Here is a 23,481-nt window from a genome sequence, read left to right as displayed (position 1 = left end):
CAAGGCGATCCCTGGCTTTGCCCCCGACTTCCGGGTCGCGGTGCTTGCAGGGATCGCTCCGCGAGTAGCGTCGTTTCCGTTGCTGGCTGTGAGTGCAAGACTTGCAATTGGGGAAACCGAGGCATCTCCTGCCCCACCCCCACCCCGTAGCTCCTCCGCGCTGTGAGGTGGCTGTTGTTGTTGTTTTCCCTCCCCCAGCCCTACGCGGTTTGGTGCGCGAGCGCTGCGGGGTCCGTGTAATGTCCGCCGGCCCGGGACTGGCAGAGCTTTGTGGGAGCCGCTGCCCGAACCCAGCTCGGCCTGGTCTCGGGGAGGGGGGGGGCGCGGGGACAGCGACTCCCCGACGTCTGGGGGGCTCAGGCGCCAGGGGACGATCGTTGCCTGCGATGCCCATTCTGACTCTTCTTGTGATGTTGAGCGCGGACCTGGGGCAAACATGTTACAGATACAACATGTTACAGATACAATTGAGCCCACCTCCGAGGGCCATCGTTCCTGCACCCGGCGGCTGGGCTTTCCGAATCTGGCATTCCCTGCGGCCCTCGCCCCGGGACGATGCGCCTGCGGGGATCTTGTAGGCGAGGAGGAGATGAGGATTTTTGTGTTTATAAGCCCCCCCCTCACTTGACTCCCCACTCCGCTTTCCTTGAGAACTGGGGGAGTGTACGGAGGCTACGATCACTTTTATGGAAGATGTAGTTTTTTGTGTCCTGGTATTTCTGGCCCCGTTGCCTCTTTGAAATGAAAAGTCAGGAATTGACCAGGGTGATTTACTCGATGTTAAACTTGTAAACTTCATTTATCAAACCATGCATAGCGTTTTTGCTGACATCAGCTGAAAGAATTATCCTTAAGGGTTGAACAAAAGGGTTTTTTTTCTGTGTGAATACAATTCTGGTGTTTGGTGTGTATATATGTATATATATATATTTACATTCTTATTTCTTTGGTCTCTCTCGTTTTTGAACGTTGAGATCCAATATTGGAGGCATGAGAAATTAAAATAGCCATAAAAACAATTGTTTAGGCAAAAATTTTAAAGACCAGATTATTCTGGTTTTTGTTTTGCAATTTATTTAATAGTTTGGCTCTTAAGTTGTGATTTCTGCAGTTAGTAATTTTAAGCGCTACTTTGACCAGCCATCATTGAATTCCTCTATGGTGTGTATTACCACTTTTATCCTCTTCTGAACTGCTTCAGTCAGCACTACTACAGAATAGATACAGTGAAATACTCTGGTTTTGATGAGTTGATGAAATATATTAGTTTTGATGAGTTGGACACAAGCCTGTCTTCTGCATTTCTTTTTCCAGAAAACATGTTTATTTCTTTGTGGGACTTCTTCTACGGAAACTTTTTCCGATACTGGATGAAATGGATCTTACGACAGATGACTGGGAAGTGTGAATTGCAACGGATTTTTGATACCTATGTAGGTGCACAAAGGACATACAGGATAGGTAATACTAATTTGAAAAAAGAAATAAAAAACTGAAAATTGTAGCTCTGAATGGATTTTCCCTCTCAATGATTGTAGGGACGTATAGTCCCTGTGTGTCCTAATCAAGTCATTTGAACTCATTTTCATAAACTTTGAATTATGGCTATGGATCTTTCTCTAAAATGTTATAAATGTATAATAGAAATGAATTAGTATTTAATTCCCCTGGTATGAAAACAATGGTCTTCTGTGGCTCCTTCAGCTTACTATTTGCTCCTTCGGTTGCACCGACGTTCTAGAGAGAAATGGGTGCTTTTACAATCTCTTTGAAATTTCCACTCAATTGATGACAAAGGGTGAAGAGGTGGCCTTAGCCTCACTTTGAGAGTCAAGATCCTTCACCTGTCTTTGAATTTCTTATTGGGATCTGTGGAAGGCTGGTAACTAGGAAAGATTTCAACTCAACCAACTTCACTGCCGACAAGTGGATGTTGGCTCATAGCAACCCTGTCGGGCAGGGTGGAAGTGAACTCTTTATGGGAATAGAAAGCCCCATCTTTTGCCCACAGAGCAGCTGGTGGTTTTGAGCTGCTAACCTTGCAGTTAGTAACCCAACTCATAACCCACTAGGGCTCCTTAGCAAAGATTCCTAGCCACTCGATTCACATTGCCCAATATGGGATCACTAGCCACCTGGGCTGAGTACTTGAAAGGGGACTAGCTTAAATTGGAAAGAATGTTGCTGTCAAATATATACTGCATTTTCAGAGGCTTTCTATGAGAGAAAAAGTGCAAAACTGTCTCAACAACTTTATATTCATGAGATGTTGGTATGATAGTCATGTGGATCTATTGGGTGAAAAACAAAAGTGATTTTTTACCTGTTTCTTTTTCCTCTTGACTGTGGCTGCTAGGAACATGGGCTTGGGTTTTCCCCACGTTGCTCTCAAACCCAACATGTCCTTGCTACCACGTTAAATGAGCGTACAGATGAGTGATGGGGTCCCAGGGGAGCGGGAACTGTGGCCGAGGTTACTGCTGCCGGGTCACGATAAGGAGAACCAAGGAACTGCCACAGCAGTCCGGCCTTACTTGCTTGAGTGGGAAATCGCAGATGAAGCAGATTTCTGTTTTGTGTTGAACAAGCATGCTCCCACTGTGAAATTCCTGGTAGGTTTGGGGCACGGGACAGTGGCCGTTGGGCCAGGCCTCTCGGCATTAGAAGAATGATGGCCACAAAATGAGAGAGTAAACCTCAGGGCAGCTGGGCGGTTGAACTTTAATGACTTCCTGAGACGTCTCAGACCTCTCTGATTAAGGGATCCTTGCTTTATCTCGATTTGCCCTTTTGACCGCTCTGAGGAGAACTAAGTACCTCTTGATAAGAAACTTGCCATCCCTGTTGGCTGGTGCTCTGTGGTGTGGGGGAAGAGCCTGTGTTAAGGCTTTCTGTTGTGGCAAAAACATTCTCTCGAATTTTTTTCATCTCTGAGAGAAAGCCCTGGTGGCATAGGAGGAGGCAAGTTGGTCTGTTAACCACAAGGTCAGCTGTTCAAAACCACCAGCCACACCTGGGGGACAAAGATTTATAGTCTCAGAAACCCACAGGGACAGTTCTACTCTACTGCCTACTGGAGTTTGGATGGGCCAGTGTATCAGTAAAGCCTTTCTTGCCATCCCTCAGACAGAGCTGAGAACAGAGAGGCTGATTTGTGAATTGTCTGGGAGAGGAGAGTGGGCCAGAGAACCTAAAGTCCCTTCCTGGTCGCCTCTCTGTTGTGTGGTTCAGTTGCTCACGCCTCCAGTCTAAATGCTCCCTCTGTCGGGTGAACCAATGAAAGAGTCATAGCCGAGCGCATCTGCACTGGGGTCAACCCAAGACGGTTTTCTGGAATATGAACCATTCCTAGGCAGTCATGCATGAATTTGTGGGGGTGCGTAGACACTTGGGGCCTATACAGTGAGCCCAGAGGAAGTTTGGTCAGCTCTATCTCTGCAGGAGCCCTGGTAGCACAGTGGACTAAGCATTGGGCTGCTAACAGAAAGGTCAGCAGTTTGAACCCACTGGTCAGTCTACAGGAGGCAGATGAGGCCGTCTGTTTCCTTAAGAGTTTTGCAGCCTGGGACATCTGGGGAGCAGTTCGACTCTGCCGTGCATGGACTCTCTGAATCAGAATTGAATTGTCAGCAGAGGACTTTGGGACACACTTTGTAGAGATCCCTAACTCATTCAGCTCACTGCCACTGCCATGGAATCAAAACATGGAATCAAACACCTGTTATAGGACCAGGTGGAACTGGCCCAGTGAATTTCCGAGGCTGTAAATCTTCCTGGCAGCAGAAAGCCTCATCTCCAATCCCACAGAGCAGCTGGTGGGCTTGAATTCCTGACTTGGTGGATAACAGCCCAACACATAACTCACTACACTACTGGGTCTTTAGGGCTCACCAATGGTTTGCTCTTGGTTACTAACCTGGAGGGTGAGGGTTCAAACTTGTACAGCTGACCCATGAAAGAAAGGCGTGGTGGTCTGTTCCCATTAAGATCGTAGCCAAAAGGACACCTCCACCCCCGCCCCAGGGAACACTGCTACGTAAGTCAGAATTGACTCCCCAGCAACACGTTTGGTGTTTATCACTGCTGCTCTGGCATGTTTGTTGGGTTGAATCTATGGGATAATATTTCTCTATACTGCAACCTCTAAGATGCATTCTTTGTTATATAAGTAAAAATTGTATCTTCAGAACTTACTGAAATGTGTGATTGCCTTCATGTTTTTTACTTTTCATAAGCAGTAATTTAGAAACAGCATTTAAGGGACAACTTTTTGTTATTATTTTTTTTTCATTTCAGAACATTCCTTAACATACTCGAAGAATAAGGTAAGACTATATAGAGATGTTGATTCTAGAAAACAATGTGGAGGTTTGATTTTTTTTTAAAGAATATCTTGATTTTCAAACGAAATGTTCTAAATGCCCTAATAGAAGAGTCTTTGCTCTAATACGTAAGTGGTGTTCCATCCCAGATCTAGAACAGCAGTGTTCTCCAGCTGGATGGTGTGCCAGGACACCCCGGGGAGCTGTGAACAGAAAGACAACTGGGCCCCACCACCTGAGTTCAGTTTCCATTCCGACTGCATTTGTAACATGCTCCCAAAGAGTGCTGCTGCTGCTGCTGCTGCTGCTGCTCTTGGTGGCCAGGTGCAGCCCTTGTGAGAGCCATTGTGTTAGCACATCAGTGTCCTCTGGGGATCTGTTCGGGGCCCATGCTTCGTTTCTGTAGAACACAGTTTTTGCATTCTCCACACGGACCAGGCCGCATTTCTTACACACCCGCCTGAGAGGAAGCCCTTTTGCTTCTGCTGGTGTTTAAGCTTCAACATCTTTCCTGTAGCCAAATTATCCCCGAGCTTGGTGAACTAGACCTGGTTGACCATCTCTGAATCCTTACTGGTGGCTTAGAATATTCGATCCTTTTCCTTTGTAGCTTTGCGTTTTCTCTGGGGGAGGCAGGGCGAGCCTGCCCTCCTGTAAATAATTGTGAGCATTGCTTTATAGGGCCTGTATCTCCTTAAGATGCTTGGCTATTGAGTACCTCCACGCATGCAGTCATCCTTGGTCAGTTATCTATTACATGCAGAATATGAAAAGGGAAACCACATAGAATCTCCATCCTTAAGGAATGTACCACTTACATATCAAAATACAGTACAGACAAGGAGCTTGGTGGTACAGTGATTAAAAGCATCCATCGCTAACCGAAAGGTCAATGGTGCAGAAAGCCCCCGGCGTTCTAAGGGAGAAAGATGTAGGAGTCTGCTTCCACAAAGATTGTAGCTTTGGAAACCCTATGGGACAGTTCTGCTCTGTCCTACCAGTTAGGGAGTCCCCAAGACAGGGATCAGGGGACGCCCTGTGGACTTGTCATTTGAGCTGCTTTTAGAAATAGGGAGGGCTTATGTGTAAGGAGCTGCTTGCTTGAAAGCTTAGTGGTTCACACCCACTCGCTGCGACCAGAGAAAATTTTGGCAGGCAGTCTGCTTCTGTAAACATCTGCAGCCTCGGAAGCCCTACGGGGCAGTTCTGCCCTGTCCTGCAAGGTCACTGAGTGGGACTTGACTCGATGGCGCTAGGTTTGGTTTTCTTTCCTTTGCTTCCCCCATTGAATTACAGGGAAAGGGGAAAAGGGGTACTCTGGATGAAAGCCTCGGAGTCGGTGGGGGCAAGCTGTAGGTGTGCTCAGAAGTAACGCAGTTGAATTGACTTGGACTGTAAGGGTATCAAAAGATGGTAGCTAACGGAGGAGGAAAGAGAAACAGTTCAGAGATCAGGAAGGCATGTGTTTGCTTCTTTGTTTAAAGTATAGGTTCCAAAACTTATTTGGCTCACTACCCCCGCTTTTCAGAAAAAATAAAATAACTCAGTGCTCCTTAGAAATGAAAAACTATTGTTCCGTGGCCTCTAGTCCAGGATTAAGCATGGGTGCCTGCTTCTTGTAGCCCCTCTTGGTCATTTCCCTGCTCTGTGTGGAGTATCCCACCCACTCTGGGAAATCCTGGTTTCAAGGAAAGGCCCAGGGGATGTTTATAGCTGTATGGTTTTTCGATGTCATAGCCCCATGCACACACCAAGAAAAGAACCAAAATAGTCTCCCTAAGCTGGTGCTAGTGGCTGCAGTGCTGGTGGGGTTGCTGTGGTTTGGGGCTGCCAGGTAGATTGCAGCGACAGCGACCCCATGTGGCAGAGTGGAGCTGCGCTGTCGAATCGCCTTGGCCGTAGTAGTTATAGAAGCAGATTGTGGGATCTTTCCCCCACAGAGTCCCGGGGAGGGTTTGAACAGTCCCCCTTGGCTTAGCAGCCGAGCACTTAACCAGAGTACCACCAGGGGTCGGTTGATTTCTCCATTTAACGTTTTTAATACATAGATTTATTGTAATTATTATCATGCCATTAAAATTTGCTTCAGAAGCACAGGGTGGCTCCCTCATGAAGGACGCCTTTATCAGAAATGTCATGCTGCATCTCCTGCATCAGACAACCTGTACGGACACTTACATGAGTGCAGCCCTAGGGAGACTTGGAAACTAGCTTCTGAGTTAACCCGGTTAGATGACTCAACATTCACTCGTCTTTTTCAGCCATGGGATGCTTTTTATTCCGCTTCTGTTTAGGTCTTGCAGGAAGCTACCCGGGTCGTGCAGAGTGAGATTGACAAGTGTGTAGAAGATATCATGAAGGAGAAGAACATTAACTGTGAGAAGGATGTCAGGTATGCGGTTCTGCAGTGTTCTTTTCATTTTTTATGAGGCGCTAGTGTCCAGTGAGTGATTTGTGAGCGGTTAGGGGAGAAGGGCTTGTGGAACACAGCTAATCCGCTCTTCCCATTTCTCTAGATGAGGAACTTCATCTAGAGGCGTATGATGCAGTGGGGTATGCAGTTGGGTGCTAATGGCAAAGTCAGCAATGTGAGCCCATCAGCCACTCCTTGGAAGAAAGATGAGACTTTCTGTTCCATAGCCATGAAAAACCTGGGGGACTTGTAGGCGGCAGTTCTGCTCTGGCTGACAGGGTTTCTGTAAGTCAGACTCAACTCCGAAACAGTGAGTTTGGTTTTTGAGAGATAAAAGCAGAGCTAAGACCTGAGTTTTCTGGTCCTCAGCTGAGTGCTTTTGCCAATTTCTTTGGTAACAACATGACTTTCCCAAAGCTCAATGGCGCAACTGCTAGGTCCCTGTTCTTTAAATGTACCTCTGGTTTCCTTCACCCGCTGAAGGCCATCTTGCATCCTCTCATGTTAGCCAGGTGCCTTTGCTCCGTCCCTACTTAGAGCACTCTCAGACAACCAAACTCACTACCGTCATGTCGATTCTGGCTCATAGGAGCCCTGGTGGTGTAGTGGTTACATTTGGGCTGCTAACTGCAAGGTCAGCAAGCAGCTCAAAACCACCAGCCACGCCAAGGGGTAAAAATGAGGCTTTCTACTCCCATAAAGATTTACCATCTTGGAAACCCACGACAGAGTTCTACCCTACCCTGCAGGGTCTCTGTGAGTAGAGCACTCTAGCGTAGCATTGAAGCATTATACTGTAGTCATTGATTCGCTCGTGTTCTTCCCTGGTAAATTCTAAGTTCCTTAAGAAGAGGGGTGTTTGCTCACGTAGTTTTCATAACCCCAGTCATAGTGCATCAGCCGACCCAGTCGGTGGGCAGCAGTTTGTACTCTTTGTGTGTTAGTATACAGGAAGGGGCCATTTATTTTCCTGGAACAGGGATGGCAGAGGGGAGAGCTGTACGGTGACCCTTGGGTTGCACACTGATGAACGGGTAAGGGGGGACATTCTCTGAAGAAGGGCAGTGCCAGCAAGACACAGAGAGGTCGAGGTTTATGAATCTCATGGAACTTAGGGAGTCTTACGACTGGAGCGTTGACGATGTGGCTGGAGAATTGCTGAGCGCCTTGAATGCCACACGGAGGGATTTAGAATGTGTTCTCTGTTTTGATAAGCAAATAAGTTACATGATCAGATTTGATTTTTGGAAAGATGGGAAGATAGCCGTGGGGATGAGGATGCTGGAAGAGGGAATAAAGACAGAACCGTTCGGAAGCACTTGAGGCATTCCGACAGGAGATGATGAAGCCAAATAGCAGGGGGCCCAGGAGGGTGTCTTTGAGGCTCACTGCAGAGATGGTGGGATAAGAACGTGGGGACCTTTTGGATATGTTGTTGATAGAGTAAGAAGACAGTTAGAATTCTGCTTGCTCAAACTTGATACGTGATGCCTTTGACAGATTAGTCTTAGAAAGGGCCTGTTTCTGAGAAGATAAGCTGCGGTGTGGACCAGCTCAGATACCTGCTGTATCTCAGGTGGTTCATTGTATATGTTGGCTCCTTATATATTTGGAAATTGAGGTCTGTAGCTATGTCAAGAAATAAGAATTTGGAGTATATGATACTGTCTAGGGAAACCGTGAAAAATGGAAGAGAAAAAAAAATGTTTAACGGTTAAGTTTGCAATTCCTGCACGTCGTTCCCCTTTCCAGACCCTATTTCATTATATTGTACATAAGACTTTGTTCATGCTTCTTGTTTAAGGAGGTTCTTGGTGCATTTAGAAAGGCTCTTCTAACAGCTAAATGCGTTTCTGAGTAGACATAGGAATGGCACGCTGTGGAAGTCATTGCTTTATCGGGCTGTGATTTATAACTAATACATGTTACAATTTTCAGCTTCAAAATCTGCATGAAGGCTTGCTTGCTGCAGATATCTGGTTATAAACAGCTGTATGTGGATGTTGAAAACGAAAGAAAAAAGCCATATGATTCTGATAACATGCAGCATGAAAAGCTACTCCTCCAGGTAAGGTTCGTCTTGTCTGCTTGAGGCACTGGACAGATTCACTGGGCTTAAGTGGAATAAGACCACCTAGTTCACTTGCCTTTCAAAACATGTTTGGTTGATATGGGAAGATTTCTAGAGAAGTATTTTTACAGTTTTCTAATGAATATCATTAAAGGACAGTCCCCAAATTTTATTTTGATGTTTTTTATTCTGAAATAAATAACCAAATTGTACTGGGGGAGCTTTAAAGGATGGATCCACGAGCTTCATATTTTTTACTTTTTAATATACATTGAGTTAGATGCTTTCTCGGCATACTCTGTAACTGTTCACGTGGCCATGCGCCTTTCAGGTTACTGTGGGATTTACGGAGTGTCAGTTGCACATAATGCCACATTAGATTGAAAAACTAAGAGAATAAAGCAACTTGTTTGGAATGCTCTTATTCAGTGCTTCTTAATTATACAATGCAGGTGGACATGGACGCATTGGCGTCAACGAACACTAGCCCAGGCATTAGCATTAATGATCAGCTAGCCCATCTTAAGTGGGGCCTAGACCACACCCACAGCCTTCTGTTACACCTTTTTCAATTTAACTTTTAAATAGTTGGAGAAAATAACCTATCATGCTTGGAGTGATGACTTTGCCACAATTAAAGTTTCTGTGGAAAAGTCCGGAGCCTTAAAAGAAAATACTGTTGACCGCCGGTGAGAGGCATCATTGAAAAGCAATCGCGCTGTCTTTGACGATAGCTGTGTGAGCGGTCCCACGCTCTCCCAAGAAGAGCGATGAGAAATCTGTAATGGTATCTCTGTCCGAACGCTGACGAGGAGGCTGAGGATTGCAGCCCTGTGTGGTAAAAAAAGAAGAAAGAACATAAAAAGGGAACTTCCAAATAGAAAAGTTACTTTTTCACTGGTCCCAACCCTCCCTCTCCTGGCAAAGCGGATGGGCAGCTGCAGTACACTTGGACCCCAGCTTGCCTGCTCTCGTGTGTCATGCTTTGTGGTGAACTGTTGGGTCAGCCTGTTCTAATCTCTGGGAGCTGCCTGCAGGACCCCAGCTGTCCTCTGACCCAAATTGAACTTACCAACAGTGGGAGAGGGAGTGGTGAGCAGACAGAAGCCTGTGACCACCTGAATGCTACATAGTATAATAATCTAATGTCCCAAACTCAACAACAAAAAAATCACAAGACATACAATACAAAAAAAACCAAAAAACAAAATTGAAAAGGATGACCCATTCTAAAGAATAAGGCATAGGCGGAAAATTGTCTTTGGGGTAGCTGTAAACAAATTCTCTAACTCCAATCTCACTGACATCAAGTCCATGCTGACTCATAAGCTACCCTACAGGACAGGGTAGAACTGCCCCTGTGGATTTCCAAGACTGTAACTCTTCATAGGAATAGAAAGCCCCATTTTTCTCCCGAGGAGCAGCTGGTGGTTTTGAACTGATGACCTTAACCGAACCACCAGGGCTCCCTGTAGACAGATTAGAAGACTTTAAAACCTCAGTATTAAAATGCTCATAATCTAAACATACGTTCCCTCGCTTATTTGCCATACCACCTCCTTTACAGGAAAAAAGCTATCCAGTGTTCCCCTGGCAATTAAAAACTGGTGCTCTACCACATAATCCAGGATAAAGTGTAGGTACTTGCTTTTACAGTGTGCTTCCCCGCCCCCCCCCATTGTTCTAGCACCCCTCAGGGCGCTGGTGCCCATTTTGGGAATCACTGAATTAAAGGGATAAAATGAACTAAAAGGAAAAACGATATATAAGCAAAACAAATAATAAAGAGACACTATTAAAGGAACCAAACAGAATTCCTGGAGTTGAACTATAACCGAAATGAAGAATTTAGTGTACGGTCCCTACACATTTGAGCTGGAAGAGGAAGAAATCAGTAAACTGGAGAATAAAGAAGTTGAGATCATAGAGGCCGAAGGGACCCCCGCGGCTCAGGAAAATAACAAATGAAAACAAGAATCAGTGTAGCTAAGCTGGACCACCACTAAATGGGTTAACGTGTGTCATGGGATTCCTAGGAGAAGTGAGAGAAGAAGAATTGAAGAAATAATGTCAGAAAACATTCCAAATTTTGGAAAGTATTTGAATCTGTCCACAAATTTATGAATCTCAGTGAACTCCCAATAGGCTAAACCTAAAAAGATCCACCAAGAGACACATAACTAACACTCAAGCGCCAAAGAGAAGATGCTGAAGGCAAGAGAGAAGACATTGTCACATACGAGAAGGCCTCAGTAAGGTTCGGTGGCAATTTTCCTTAGAAACCTTGTAGGGAAGAAGGCGGGGAATGATTTAATTGAAGCAAAAACCCTGTCTCTGTGTGGCAACCTTGCCTTTAAGAAGGAGCTCAGGGTCCTAATGAATTCACGCTGGCTAGGCTTGCAGGGGAACTGCTACTGCAGTCCTTCTGATAGACTGGAGGGCGGGGTAGAAAAGAAAGATTTCCAACAGAGGTCATCTAATGGCACACATCAGGAAGGGGCCCATAGTATTTGGGTTTTATGATCTTCTTGGTTTTTAACTTTGGTAGTCACTTCTAAATGGCTCTGAAAGATCAATATATAAGCTATCCATTTAAGTTACTGGGCACATAATACATAGAGATGATAATAACAGCTACAGAAAGGTGGTAGAAGATGGAATTGTGTAGGAACAAAGTTTTTACATGTTACTGAAATTTAGTTGGTACGATTTAAACAACGTTGTTATACATGGGAGATGTTAGATGTGATGAGGCACCAGACCCAACCCAACTGCCTTTGAATCCATTCAGAGTAGAATTGTTCTTCAGATTTCTGAGACTATAGATCTTTACAAGAACAGGCAGCTTTATCTTCTGAAGAGTGGACTGTAGGTTTGAACGGTCAACCTTACAGTTAGCGACCCAATGCTTAAACATCTAAAAATGTAATGAAAACAGAGTCAAATGGCTCATTACTCCCTCCCTCCCCCAAGAAAAAAGAACTAACGAAACACAATTGATGGCAGTGCTGGAGAGAGTGAGGACCAACAATGTTTGAGATCTCGAAATAACAAACGGGCAGAAGTTAGTTTTTAGATATTGCTAATCAGCATGGATGTAAACAGATTGAACTTTCCAGTCAAAAAGCAGAGTGTGGTAAGTGGATTAAAAAAGAACTGATTTAGTGCTTCGGTTTTACCCCCCTGCTTTGTTGGCTGGCGAAAACTACTAACAGCCAACCAAGGAACTAGAGTTATGAACAGGAGCAGACGGAATGGCAGGTGTCCCCAGGTACAGCCCTCTCCTTTGCTGCAAGGCCAGCACTGACTACCATTACTGAGCGTTTCCATCAAGGGTTCTGTAGCCAAATGCTATTCAAAGAGGGGAAACTGGCATGACGTCTATCCAGAGCCATGAAAGCTTCGGGTGCCCCCTCCCACCCCCCACGCCCCGCCCCACCAACTACTGCCCTGAGATATTTTTTAAGCCTTATACCAAAAACCTATCCCCCGAAGTTTTATAAAAAACCAAGCCATAGTTTAGCTTAACTAGTAAGAAATGCCTACCTTTCAGGATCTATGTGGAATCAAATCACCCACAGCAGCTGGGAAGATTAGGTAGGAAACAGGATTGGGACAACTCCGGGAGAATACAAATTGTTGTGCACCTTGAAGAATACAGTGTCACTGAGTGGTCCATGCAGTCATTGTTGATTTGGTGTATGTTCTGCTATCTGCATCCTCTGTGGCAGCAATGAAAATAAAGTATATGCAACCTTGAAGATAAGGCAGGTTCCATCCCACAAGCTAATGCCACTGTAAAGCAAGGCACATAGATTTTAGTTTGTCTCCCGGTGCGTATGGAAGTTACGTGTACATGTGGCCGAGTAAGCGTGCAGCAGCTTTATGGAGAAGTCTGAAGTATTTCAGGAACTACTGGACTGACATAGGCACAAAGTGAGCACATGGCGTGGGAGATTGACACCCGCTGACGTGCTCATTGCAGGGTTTCCACAGCCTTCACTTCATGAAAACAGCAACCAAAGCCCTTCTATACAGCACCGACAAAATGAGGCTGGCCTTTATACTAAAAAACTGCTTAAAGTTCACAATATGAGAAAGTAGAGCAAAGCTCCCAGACGGAAGGAAGCAATGGAAGTAAGGGCAGAGAGCAATGGGATTGAGAATTGCAAGGCCGGAACTAGGAATTAGAAAGAATCAGTGAAACCACAGGTACATGTGTGGCTTCATATATATGTGAATATATGTGTGTGTATATATATGTATACTGGTTCTCAAAAACCAATGTGTATATATATACACATTGGTTTTTGAGAACCAGTGATTAGAGCATCTCTCACCACATCACTGAGGCCTTTCTGGCATATCAGACCCTTTGCTGAACTAACGTGAGCAACTTGCCTGAGTGGGTAGTGAAAGGAGAGACCAGATGAGAGACCCAGAGTTGCGACTGGGTGGGTTTCAGTGAGTGTTGGCCCTGTTCTGCAGCACTGTCCTGGACTTCACAGGTAATTTCAGGTAACAGGATACTTCTTTCATTTAAACCATGGCTGTTGATTTGGTTCCATCCCGTGGAGATCCCATGTGTGTCAGAGTAGAACTGCACTCCAGAGAAGGGTTTCGTGACTGATGTTTCACAATCAGTTGCCTTTCTTGCGAGGTGTGTAAGGGAGTCCGCACGCCAGTCTTCTGGCTGGTGGCCGAGGGCCATAACCCATGGCACCCTCCAGGGACTTCTGTTTCTCCCGTCAATGTCCTTGCCTCAGCGATGCCTGAAAAAGTAGTGAAACAGGGAAAATATATGTACTGCCGTTTTGCAAATTTTCACACGTTTCTTGTCAACTTTTATTAAGTATTTTCTTTGAAGACTCATGTTGTCTCTCCCCCCTCCCCCCTCATTTTGCAATGATGAGCTTGTTGGTGTGTAATATTGATAACTGTTCTAAATTCTTAGTCTTGGGGGGATATATTTAGCGAAAACCAAGTCTTTTTTTTTTCTTTTTAAACTGAAAATTTGTAAATTATTAGTCACATAGATTACAACATAATTCATACCCTTTCCTTCAGGATCCCTTTGTAACTTAGACCTATTTTTCTTCTTCTGATGTAGGCACTCATAACCCACCATCATAATAACAAAACACCAAGCCAGTTACCATTGCGTAGACTCTGACTTAATTATACAGTGTCTGAGACCAGGGCTAAGGACGTAGTGATGTGTTCTTCTCAGGAAGCAACTGACTGCTTTTGTCAGATATGTATTAACTAGAAGTCATGATATCTCACTGTTTTAGATTTCTGTGTATGATTGGCTATGTATTAAAAATCTATTTTTTTATATTGATCTTTATACTTTGGGAAAAGCTGCATGTTATGCTTTCTGTTGTAATTTCAAAGCTCTCAAAATACAGTTTTTCATCCCCGTGGTTTGTCCCCACATGTTCAGTGAAAGCATTCTACTTACTAGTAATATGGGCTATGAGAAGGGACTGTCGTGGTTAATGAAGGACATCACTATGACTTGTAATCTGGAAGCATGTTTGTGCAGCTTTGGAATCTCTTAATGCCCAAGAACAAGCTGAAGGCTAGAATCTCCAAGCAATGGGGCGACATTGGTTTCCAGGGTGATGATCCCAAAACAGACTTCAGAGGCATGGGCATACTTGGATTAATCAATCTTGTGTAAGTGAAAATAAACTTCCTTTCTCCTCTAAATGGAATTATATGCTCTCTTTGACTCAAATAAATTGTGATAGTAATTAATGTAGTTCTCCACACTATGAAGATTTTAATAGCTGCTATGCTTAAAAAAAAAAATAGGACGGCACTGGAAATTGACTTCATATGTGTTATGATCTCTTTACTTACGAATGCTTCCCCTTTTTTCTCTTCCTGACGACTCCCAATGCAGTGTATGTACATATATATATATATATATATATATATATATATATTTACATTTTTTTCTTAACTTTTTCTTACCCCCTTTCCTCCCTCGCTTATCTGATTTCATTTTGAGGAACAGAACCGGTGAAGATAGTAATATAAGCTCTCTCTCTACACTCTACTATGACACTGGCCTCAGTCCCTGACTTTGCTGAGACGGAACTTTCCTTTCTCTCCTCTGACACCTGTGTGCACGATGATCCAGCCAATATCCAAAACTGCGTGGCTCCAATCGGAATTGACAACCCAAACTAGCTGGAGACATAAATTGGAAAATTAATGTTCTCCCATGATGCAAGTGAATAGGTTCTAGTGTTTGAGTTCATTTGAATTGTAATCTGTGGGCCTGAGGTTAAATAGAATGGAGCATCTGACCATTAGAGAGTTTGGCTATTTCTTACTGTGGAAAAACTAGTCTCCAAATGGAGACAAATTAAATGAATATTTAAAGAAAGCATATAATTTCAAATGGATGGTTATTTGGGGGTGGGAACTAGAGGATGGGGTGTCAGTAATGTTTCCAATTTAAAAAGTATTTCATTTTTCTCTAATATCTACACCTTATCAATATGAAAATTCTCCATAATTCCACCTCAGTGTTAAATCACAGAAACCTTTACAAGAAATAGTAACAATTAACAAAACCAGATTGCCAATTTTGACTTTGTTAAACAGAAACCTGCACTTGAAATTTAAGTAGAATTCATATAGTTGGTTTTCTGTTTGGACATTATAAAATATTTGAAAATTCTTTATCATTTAGGTCACTCCAACCTGGTTTCTTTTTATCTTAACCTTTATAGGTTATATTTCTTGTCATTTTTAAACTACTAGAACAAAATATTGATGTTTGACTCTTGACTGTTAATGCTATTGTTTACTTTCTTAACTTTTGCTGAGTAACCTTGTTTTTGGCTCTGTATCAGAAATCAAGATTTCTCAGCATTTGCCAGAAGAGAATTCAAGTCAGCTTACAGTTTAAATAACTTAATAGAATCGGGCTCTAGGCTGCAGGAAGGGTTCTGGTAGCCCTTTAGATTACTTTGATATGTTTTCACCTTCTTAATGTCTCGTTTTAAGGTCCCCTGGTGGTATAGTGGTTATGCATTTGGCTGTTAACAGCAAGGCCAGCAGTTCTAAACCACAGGCCAGTCCTCAGGAGAAAGACTGGGTGTTCTACTCCCACAAAAGAGTGATGTAGTCTTGGACACTCCGACGGGCAGTTCTACCCTGTCCTACAGGATCACTGTGAGTTGGCGTCGACTCGATGGCCGTGAGCTTGGTCTTGTAGAACTTGTGTTGAAAATTGACCAGGGCTCATATGCATTTGTAATTATTTGTCAACGATACACAGATCAACCCCAACTTATGACAGGGTTCAGAGACCCTAGAGGTTGGTTCTCACATAAATTGAGTCCCTGTCTTTGTTTTCATTTGTATCAGTTCTGCCATTTATTATCAATATATTATACATTTGAACTTCATTCGTCTTTGGGATTTGGAAACTTTACTGGCACACTTACAAACAGGCTGACATCCAGATAGGAGGGCATTTCAAAATCTTCACAGAAAAATCCCGTAGCCTTTTCATTTCCATGTGTCCATGTATGTCCGTAAGTCCCCTTGCTTTACTCATATACAATGTACTAGGAAACCCAAACAGAGCATGGCTGGTAGCTAGTGCAGGTCGTTGAAACGCAAATGTGCCCTGAGCCTGGGACAGCGTGGACTGGAGTGGTGGTGAGCGCAGGACTAGATCCGATTCCTCTGTGTGGTGACACCTGCTGTCCCTGACTGGACCTAAGACTCCTTAGGCTCAAACGACAGGCAAAGTGAAAACATGGGACGAGCTGTTAAGAGTGAAGATGTGTAACATAAATAATGTATATTAAACAGGGAGATTTTATGGTGAATCTCTACTCATAAAAATTTTAATCATGATGCCTTCTAAAATTTAAGTAACAAAGGAATTTATTTGTCTACTTATCCTTACAAAAAACACCCAACCAGCCCAAGATTTTGTCCCTGTCTTTGAAAGCTCAAAGAGGTTGCTGTGGTACATGCCAAACGGCTTATGAGCCTTCCTTTGTAGTTTATAGACTTTTCTTGCATCTCCTCGTACCTCTGTTGTGGTTATTGTTTTAGTTGGATCACTTATTAAGAAAGTAGCTTTGGGTATTTTTCCTTTTAGTTAAAACAAGAAGTTGTTGGCTTGCTTCTAATTGCTCTGAAAATGCATTTAAACAGTAGAGACTTAGGTTTCCGTCGATGGAATAAGCCTAGGCGAAAGGAAGGATGTCCAGCGGGTGTGTATTGGCTGTTTTACAGAACATTGAAAAGAAAATGATAGCAACATGAGGAACTTTAGTTTTGCCTGTTTCAATTGCAGCACTATTGTTAATAGCCAAAAAGGTAGAATCAAGCCATACGTATGCCCGCCAGCACAGGAGTGGGTCAAGTACGGTGCACGTTCATATCCGCGTACTCTGCCTGAAGGGTTCCTGGTTCGTTCCACACGATGTTGAGCCATAAAAACATTATGCGGAAGGAAATAAGCTGGCCCCAAAGGGCAGGTATTGTATGAGTTCATTAGTATGAAGTGCTAATATCAGAGAGATCAGAGTTTACACGTGTGGTTCCCAGCTGTAGGAGGGAGAGAAAAGTATTGTTTAGGGAACACTGATCACTGGGAATGGGAATGGAAATTTGATAAGGAATTGGTATTGGTCAAACGAAATGATTAATTGATCTCACAGAATTATATACATGAAAAATGTTGAGCTGGTAAATACTTGTATTTTTTAACAACGTAACAAAAAAGGTAGGTAAAAAGTCTCTGTATAGATACTTGGTTAACATAGTTTGTAGTCCTACCAAGAAACTCTGTTGTATCCTAGATGGGCCGGATAGATCAGAATTAAAATAGATTCTGAAGCATATAAGTCATTGAAGTGATTTTGATAAAGTCCAAGGTCATTGTGGCAGTAAGCTAAGACTGTAACTTTTAAACACTGGTTCTGGATAGCATGAACGAGGAAGGACGCATGTGCATTTCACTCTTTTTCTTAAATTTTTTAGGTATTTCAGTGAAAATTACACCACTGCAGCGCATCAGATTCTCTCCCGCTCAAATCATCCAAAATTAGGGTAAGACGGGATATCTCCGAGAATTTGAGAGTATCGGATACCTTTCATTTTAATACTGCCCTCAATATTTTAACATACTATTTAATAATAAGATTAGGATACACTTTTAACACTAAAGGTGATCATGAACCAATTTTCTATGCATTTCAGTATATTTTTGCCACAAGATAGGGTTTATCTTCAAAAGAGAGCTAAGAGCTTTTATAATGAGTTTTTGTGAGAAGTAGATTTGAAAATGGAGATAGAAAGAGCCTTGCAATAAGAAAACATTGAAGCAACATGCAAATCGAAGCCATGATTAGTTTTCTCATTACTATTTTATCTTTATGTTCTGATGATGGTGTCAGATCATAAAAAAATAAATTAACTCGAGAAGACGATAGCTGATTAGTCAATGTATCTTAGGTTGTTTTTTGTTTTCTTTTAAGATTAATTTCAGACACTTGTAAGAACAGAGCTTTGTTTCTTAGATTATTAACCCCCTCCACATCAATAGCCCGTCAAGAACGCTTTCTGATCCATTCTGATGTTTGTTTGTAGGAAATATTGAAACTCAGTACTGTGTTAGAAACGGAATGAGCGATTTCACTAATTTTGTACAAAATTTGACATTTCTCTGATGAGCCGTGTGGCTGGCTGGTATAACTGGTGATGTTTCTGACATAGGTATTCTTATGCGATAGTTGGAATCAATCTTACAGAGATGGCTTACAGCTTACTGAAGAGTGAGGCTTTGAAGTTGTATCTCTACAACGCTGTTTCCGGGATACCAACAATGGAACACTTTCATCAGTTCTATTGTGAGTATTCGGGTTCGGGAATTAAAGCTGAGTACTTCCCAGAGAACTTGTAACCCACGAAGAATATATCTGACTTCATACTCTCAACAACAGTGAAACACGTGAAGGCTTTTTATTTAATGAACATAGTGTAAAACTTCTACCAAGTGTACAACTTATGCTTGTCATTTTACTGTTTACATTAACAACAAAAATAATAGAAGGAGGGTCCTCATGAATATTTCCTGTTCATTTCTATGTTTGTTGATTTTAAAAAAAATGTTATTTCTTCACATGCATATGAATAGAGTCAACTGTAAAATGAATTTCCCCTTGAATACAGGTTAATAAATGATGCTGAGTCCCGGGACAGACCATTTATATAATATTTTCTTACCGTTGCAAAGTAATATAAAGAAATTTCTCACCTTATTACTTCTTAATCAGTTTTCCTTGTCATATGATCAAAAACCAATGGTGTTAAAGGAAGAAGTCCAGGTATTAAAGGAAGAAGGTGTTAGTGAAGAAGAAAACTCTAAAAATTGATGGAATGCCAATTGAAATGTTTTAAAACACGGATGCAGTGCTGGGAGTACTCATTAATATATGCCAAGGAATTCAGAACGCAGCTACCTGCTCAGCCAACTAGAAGACCTGTTACTTGTGCCCCTTCCAAAGAAAAGTGGCCCAAAGGAATGTGAATAGGAAGCAATATCACTAATACCACTTGCAAGTAAAATGTTGCCGAAGATAATTCAGCACAGTTACAGCAGAACGTTGACAAGGAGCTGCCGGTATTTAAGCTGGATTTTGAAGTGGGCATGGGACAAAGGCTATCATTTGGATCTTGTCTGCGAGCAGAGAACATCAGAAAGATGTGCACTTGTATTTTATTGATGGTGCAGAGGCATTCAGTGTGTAGATCATAACACTGTAGATAACATTGCAGATAATGTGAATTACCGAAAACTTCCTGTACTCCCAAAGGTTCTGTACATTGACCAAGAGGCAGCCTTTCAGATGTAACATGGGGGTACTACAAAGTTTAAAATCAGGCAAGGGTTATGTCGCTCCATTGTATGTCACTCCATTGTCAGGGTTCTGTCGCTCCATTGTATTTATCTCATCTCTATGTGAGCACATGATCTGAGCTGGACTGTGTGAAGAAAACGTGGCATCAGGATTGTTGGCCGTTCATGTGCAGTTGACATAACCTTCTTTGTTGAAAATAAGGAGACCTTGAAGCACTTACTAGTGAAGCTCAACAGATACGGCTTCAGTGTGGATTAGCCCTCAATGTAAAGAATAGCAAACTCCCCCCAATTGTGCCAGTAGATACCATCGTGATAAACAGAAGTGATTGAAGTTGTGAAGGATCCCACTTTATTTGGATCCATAATCAGTGTTTATGGGAGCAGCAGTCAAGAAATCAAATGATGTATTATGGTGGACGAATCTGCTCACAAGACCTCATTTGAGCATGAAGAAGTGAAGATGTCATTTTGAGGACTAAGGAGCTCCTAACCCCAGCCGTGGTATGTTCAGTCACGTCGTGTCCACGTGGAAGATGGACCACGCATAGGAAGACTGGAGAGGAATCCTTGCATTTGGATGGCGGCGCTGCTGAAGAACACGGGAAGTTCGTGGCCTGCCAGAGCAACAAGCACACCTGCTGGAACAGTACAGCCAGCACGCGCCTTAGAATAAAAGATGGCAAGACATTGTCCTCCATACTTCGGATCTGTTACCAGGACGAAACAAAACAAACACCAAACTCAGTGCCGTCTGGTTAATTCTGGCTCTTATAAGACATAGTTATTTCAACTTCTGTAGGACAAAGAACTGCCCCTGTGAGTTTATGAGACCAACTCTTCTCAGGAGTAGAAAGTCTTCTCTTTCTCCCGTGGAGTAGCCAGTGGTTTGGAACTACTGGCCTCGTCGGCAGTAGCAGCCCAACAGCTAACCAGTCCCTGAAAAGGGCATCTTGCTTGCGAGAGGCGAGTCAGCAGAAGAGAGGAGAACCCTCAACAACACGGGCTGACAGATGGCTGCTCCAGTCGACTCAGATGCAGCACGTGTCAGGCTGGGGCAGGGCGGGCCTCTTGCGTTCCGTCGTACGTAGAGCACTAGGACAATTTGTCTCTCAACACGAAGCAGATGGTATTCCTTTGGAGCCTCGTTCTTTGCTTTTCGCACGTATCCTGTTTGACAAAAATGGTCCTTACTGTACATCAAGAAATTCATCTGAAATTTTTCCTTCAGCTGACTTTATGAAGGAAGGGTTCACAGCTGAAAATGTGATTGTCCTTGATGACTTGTGTTTGCTCGATGATCAGTATGTTTTAAAAGTGAAATTTTCATTTTTTATACTTGGCAGTTTTGATAACCAGCCACAATTTTTTTGCCTTTTAAAAAAATCAAATGATGTATTATGTTGGACAAATAATTGGGATTTAATACATATATGATTCCATGCTTCAGTCACGTCCACAATCAATTTCCAAATATTCTTTTTCTACATGGACTCCTTGACATCGTCTCCTTTTTGCCCGCCTCCACCACTGTATGCCTTCCTTCTGAACCCTGATTGTATTTGCTGTCCCTATAGGTTCATCGATCCTGGGTTTCATATTACCAAAAAAAGGAAAAGCATAGAACTCAGCTTCAAGAGGTGCTCTCCATTGGCTAAGACCTCTGAGACACACTCTAATACAGCGGTTCTCAACCTGTGGGTCGCGACCCCGTTGGGGGTCAAACGACCTTTTCACAGGGGTCGCCCGATTCATCACAGTAGCAAAATGACAGTTATAAACCAGCAAAGAAAATAATTGCATGCCCGGGGGGATCACCACTACATGAGGAACTGTATTAAAGGGTCGTGGCATTAGGAAGGTTGAGAACCGCTGCTCTAATATGAACAAACACAAAACAATCCCAACCAAAAATACAGAACATGGTGGAAGCCAGATCAGGTCCAGCCTGCATCATAGGGAGATCTACTGATAAAGTGTTGACTGTTCGGGTCAGATTCATGCTTTTGATCTTCTGTACTTGCTCTCCCAAGCACTGTTTACTGACCACTGTCCTCCTGTCCCTCAGTTTTAGTTAGGGGGCAGTTATTGAGCCCCCACCCCTTGTTTATCCTTCAAGAGGTCACGTATTTTTTCTTGAAAAGCCTTTCAGAGGGGAGATGAAACTGACGCAAACGGAGTTCATTTGATAGCAGCATAGAGAACCACGTGGGAGTGTTGCTATCTGGGCCCGTAGTTGAGCCTCTGCCTCTGTTTCTTCCCCTTTCAGCAAAATGAGACGAACTTGCCACCTACAGCAGAAGTTGTTGTGAGAGGAAATCACCTAATGGGCAGTTTATAAGGCTTGATTAGATAAATGCATCTGGTTGAAGACAAAAATGGGACTTAGGGATGGTTTTCAATTTACCTTTTTCTGTTCTCAACAATTTAATATGTTTATCCCCCCCCCCCCCAGCATATTGAGAGCGAATACAGATAGCCTCTCATTCCACAGTCACTACAGTTGCTACCACCATCGGTTCCAAGGCAGTCTCTCCCTTCTTGAACGCTGACAAGAGCTTCCTTTCACATCCCCTGAGCCCCTAACTTGATTCTTGTTTTGAAAGTCGCATAACTTCTGGGGGTGAATGTGATTCCTACCGTGAGGATATTGAGGAGCTGTTATGGCTACGCCGGGCTGTTTTAGCTATTTAGCTGCTGGCATACAGCATAGCAACTCAGGGCAGCCCCTGGGTGCAGAGTGGAACTGCTCCGTGGGGTTTTCTTGGCCGCGTTCTCTGTGGAGGCAGTCACCAGGCCTTTCTTCCTCGGAACCACCCAGGTGGCTTGAGTAGCCAGCCTTTCTTTGAGCCCCCAGCCAAATGCCACCTGTGCCACAAAGGCTGCTGAAGCTTCTGTCATACTTTTTTTAACGAGAGAAGAGGCTGCCAGTTCATGGAAAAGTAGAGCTCGCTCTTAGGCTTAGACATCAAGTACAATGTAGCTTTATCCCTGGTCTAACATTGGTATTTCTGAAGTTTCCCCTCTGTTTATTATTTTTCTCTTCCTAAGGTATCTTCTGAATGTCCTGCTCACATCTTGTTTGGTTTTTTATGTTGTTGAGAAAAGCAATAAGTGACATTAAATACTGAAGTTACCTTCGGGTTTTATAAAACTGTTCAGATCATCCTTCCAAGGATCATCAGGTTTCTGTGTGGTCAAGATTGCTTTAGACTGCTGTCTCCTGAGCTGGGGTTCAAGGCGTCCTCCTGCTGCAGTGGTTAGCGCGCTCGGCTGCGAACCAGGCCAGCAGCGGGCTCCCGCCAGCACCGCCACGGGAGGACGGTGAGGCGGCCTCGGGAATCTCGGGGGACAGTTCCACTCTGCCCTAAAGAGCCACTGTGAGTTGGAATAGACTGAACGGCAGTGGGTTTGCGTTATTTTGGTTTATTTTGCACATCGAATTTAGTAGCCAGTTTTGTGTTTTCAAAATGAGACCGTTTGTCATGTGAATTCACTCTCACGCATTGTATTTGTGTTTTCTTTTCACCTGCAGGCTACCTTGTCTATGAATTCGACAAGTTTTGGTTTGAAGAAAAGCCAGAAAGCATAATGTATTTCAACCAATACAGAGAGAAGTTTCATGAAAAGATTAAAAGACTTTTACTAGACTCGAACGTAGCACTCACTTTAAAGCTGTAAACCTTTACCCATAGTACTTCTATTTCTACCACAACATTTTGCACTCCCAATAGAATTTATATGTTGTAATAAAAATTATCTGAACCAGTTA

The 23,481-nt window shown here is 43.2% G+C and overlaps 1 protein-coding gene across 2 annotated transcripts; it reads left to right on the top strand.

The window, feature by feature from the left end:
• ELMOD2 (ELMO domain containing 2) lies at positions 1-23,481 on the top strand. Of its 2 annotated transcripts, none has more exons than XM_075543762.1 (9): positions 1-88; positions 1,315-1,461; positions 4,297-4,325; positions 6,617-6,714; positions 8,674-8,803; positions 14,355-14,488; positions 17,831-17,899; positions 18,566-18,699; positions 23,245-23,481. In XM_075543762.1, the coding sequence occupies exons 2-9, from the start codon at positions 1,320-1,322 to the stop codon at positions 23,388-23,390; spliced, it is 882 nt and encodes a 293-aa protein (XP_075399877.1). In that variant the 5' UTR covers positions 1-88; positions 1,315-1,319; the 3' UTR covers positions 23,391-23,481. The 2 variants fall into 2 exon arrangements, with proteins under 2 accessions (XP_075399877.1, XP_075399878.1); XM_075543763.1 differs by having other exon boundaries at positions 50-167.

The sequence above is a fragment of the Tenrec ecaudatus genome, chromosome 3 (assembly GCF_050624435.1).
Source record: "Tenrec ecaudatus isolate mTenEca1 chromosome 3, mTenEca1.hap1, whole genome shotgun sequence".
NCBI classification, from domain to species: Eukaryota; Metazoa; Chordata; class Mammalia; order Afrosoricida; family Tenrecidae; genus Tenrec; species Tenrec ecaudatus.
The sequence above is the reverse complement of the archived record's forward strand: the minus strand, read 5'-3'. Positions and strand labels throughout refer to the sequence as shown.

Coding starts and splice junctions, on each gene's coding strand:
- ELMOD2 (XM_075543762.1), top strand. CDS start 1,320: ATGTTTATTTCTTTGTGGGACTTCTTCTACGGAAACTTTTTCCGATAC. Junction 1,462..4,296: donor ACAAAGGACATACAGGATAG/GTAATACTAATT, acceptor TTTTCATTTCAG/AACATTCCTTAACATACTCG. Junction 14,489..17,830: donor CTTGGATTAATCAATCTTGT/GTAAGTGAAAAT, acceptor TAAATTTTTTAG/GTATTTCAGTGAAAATTACA.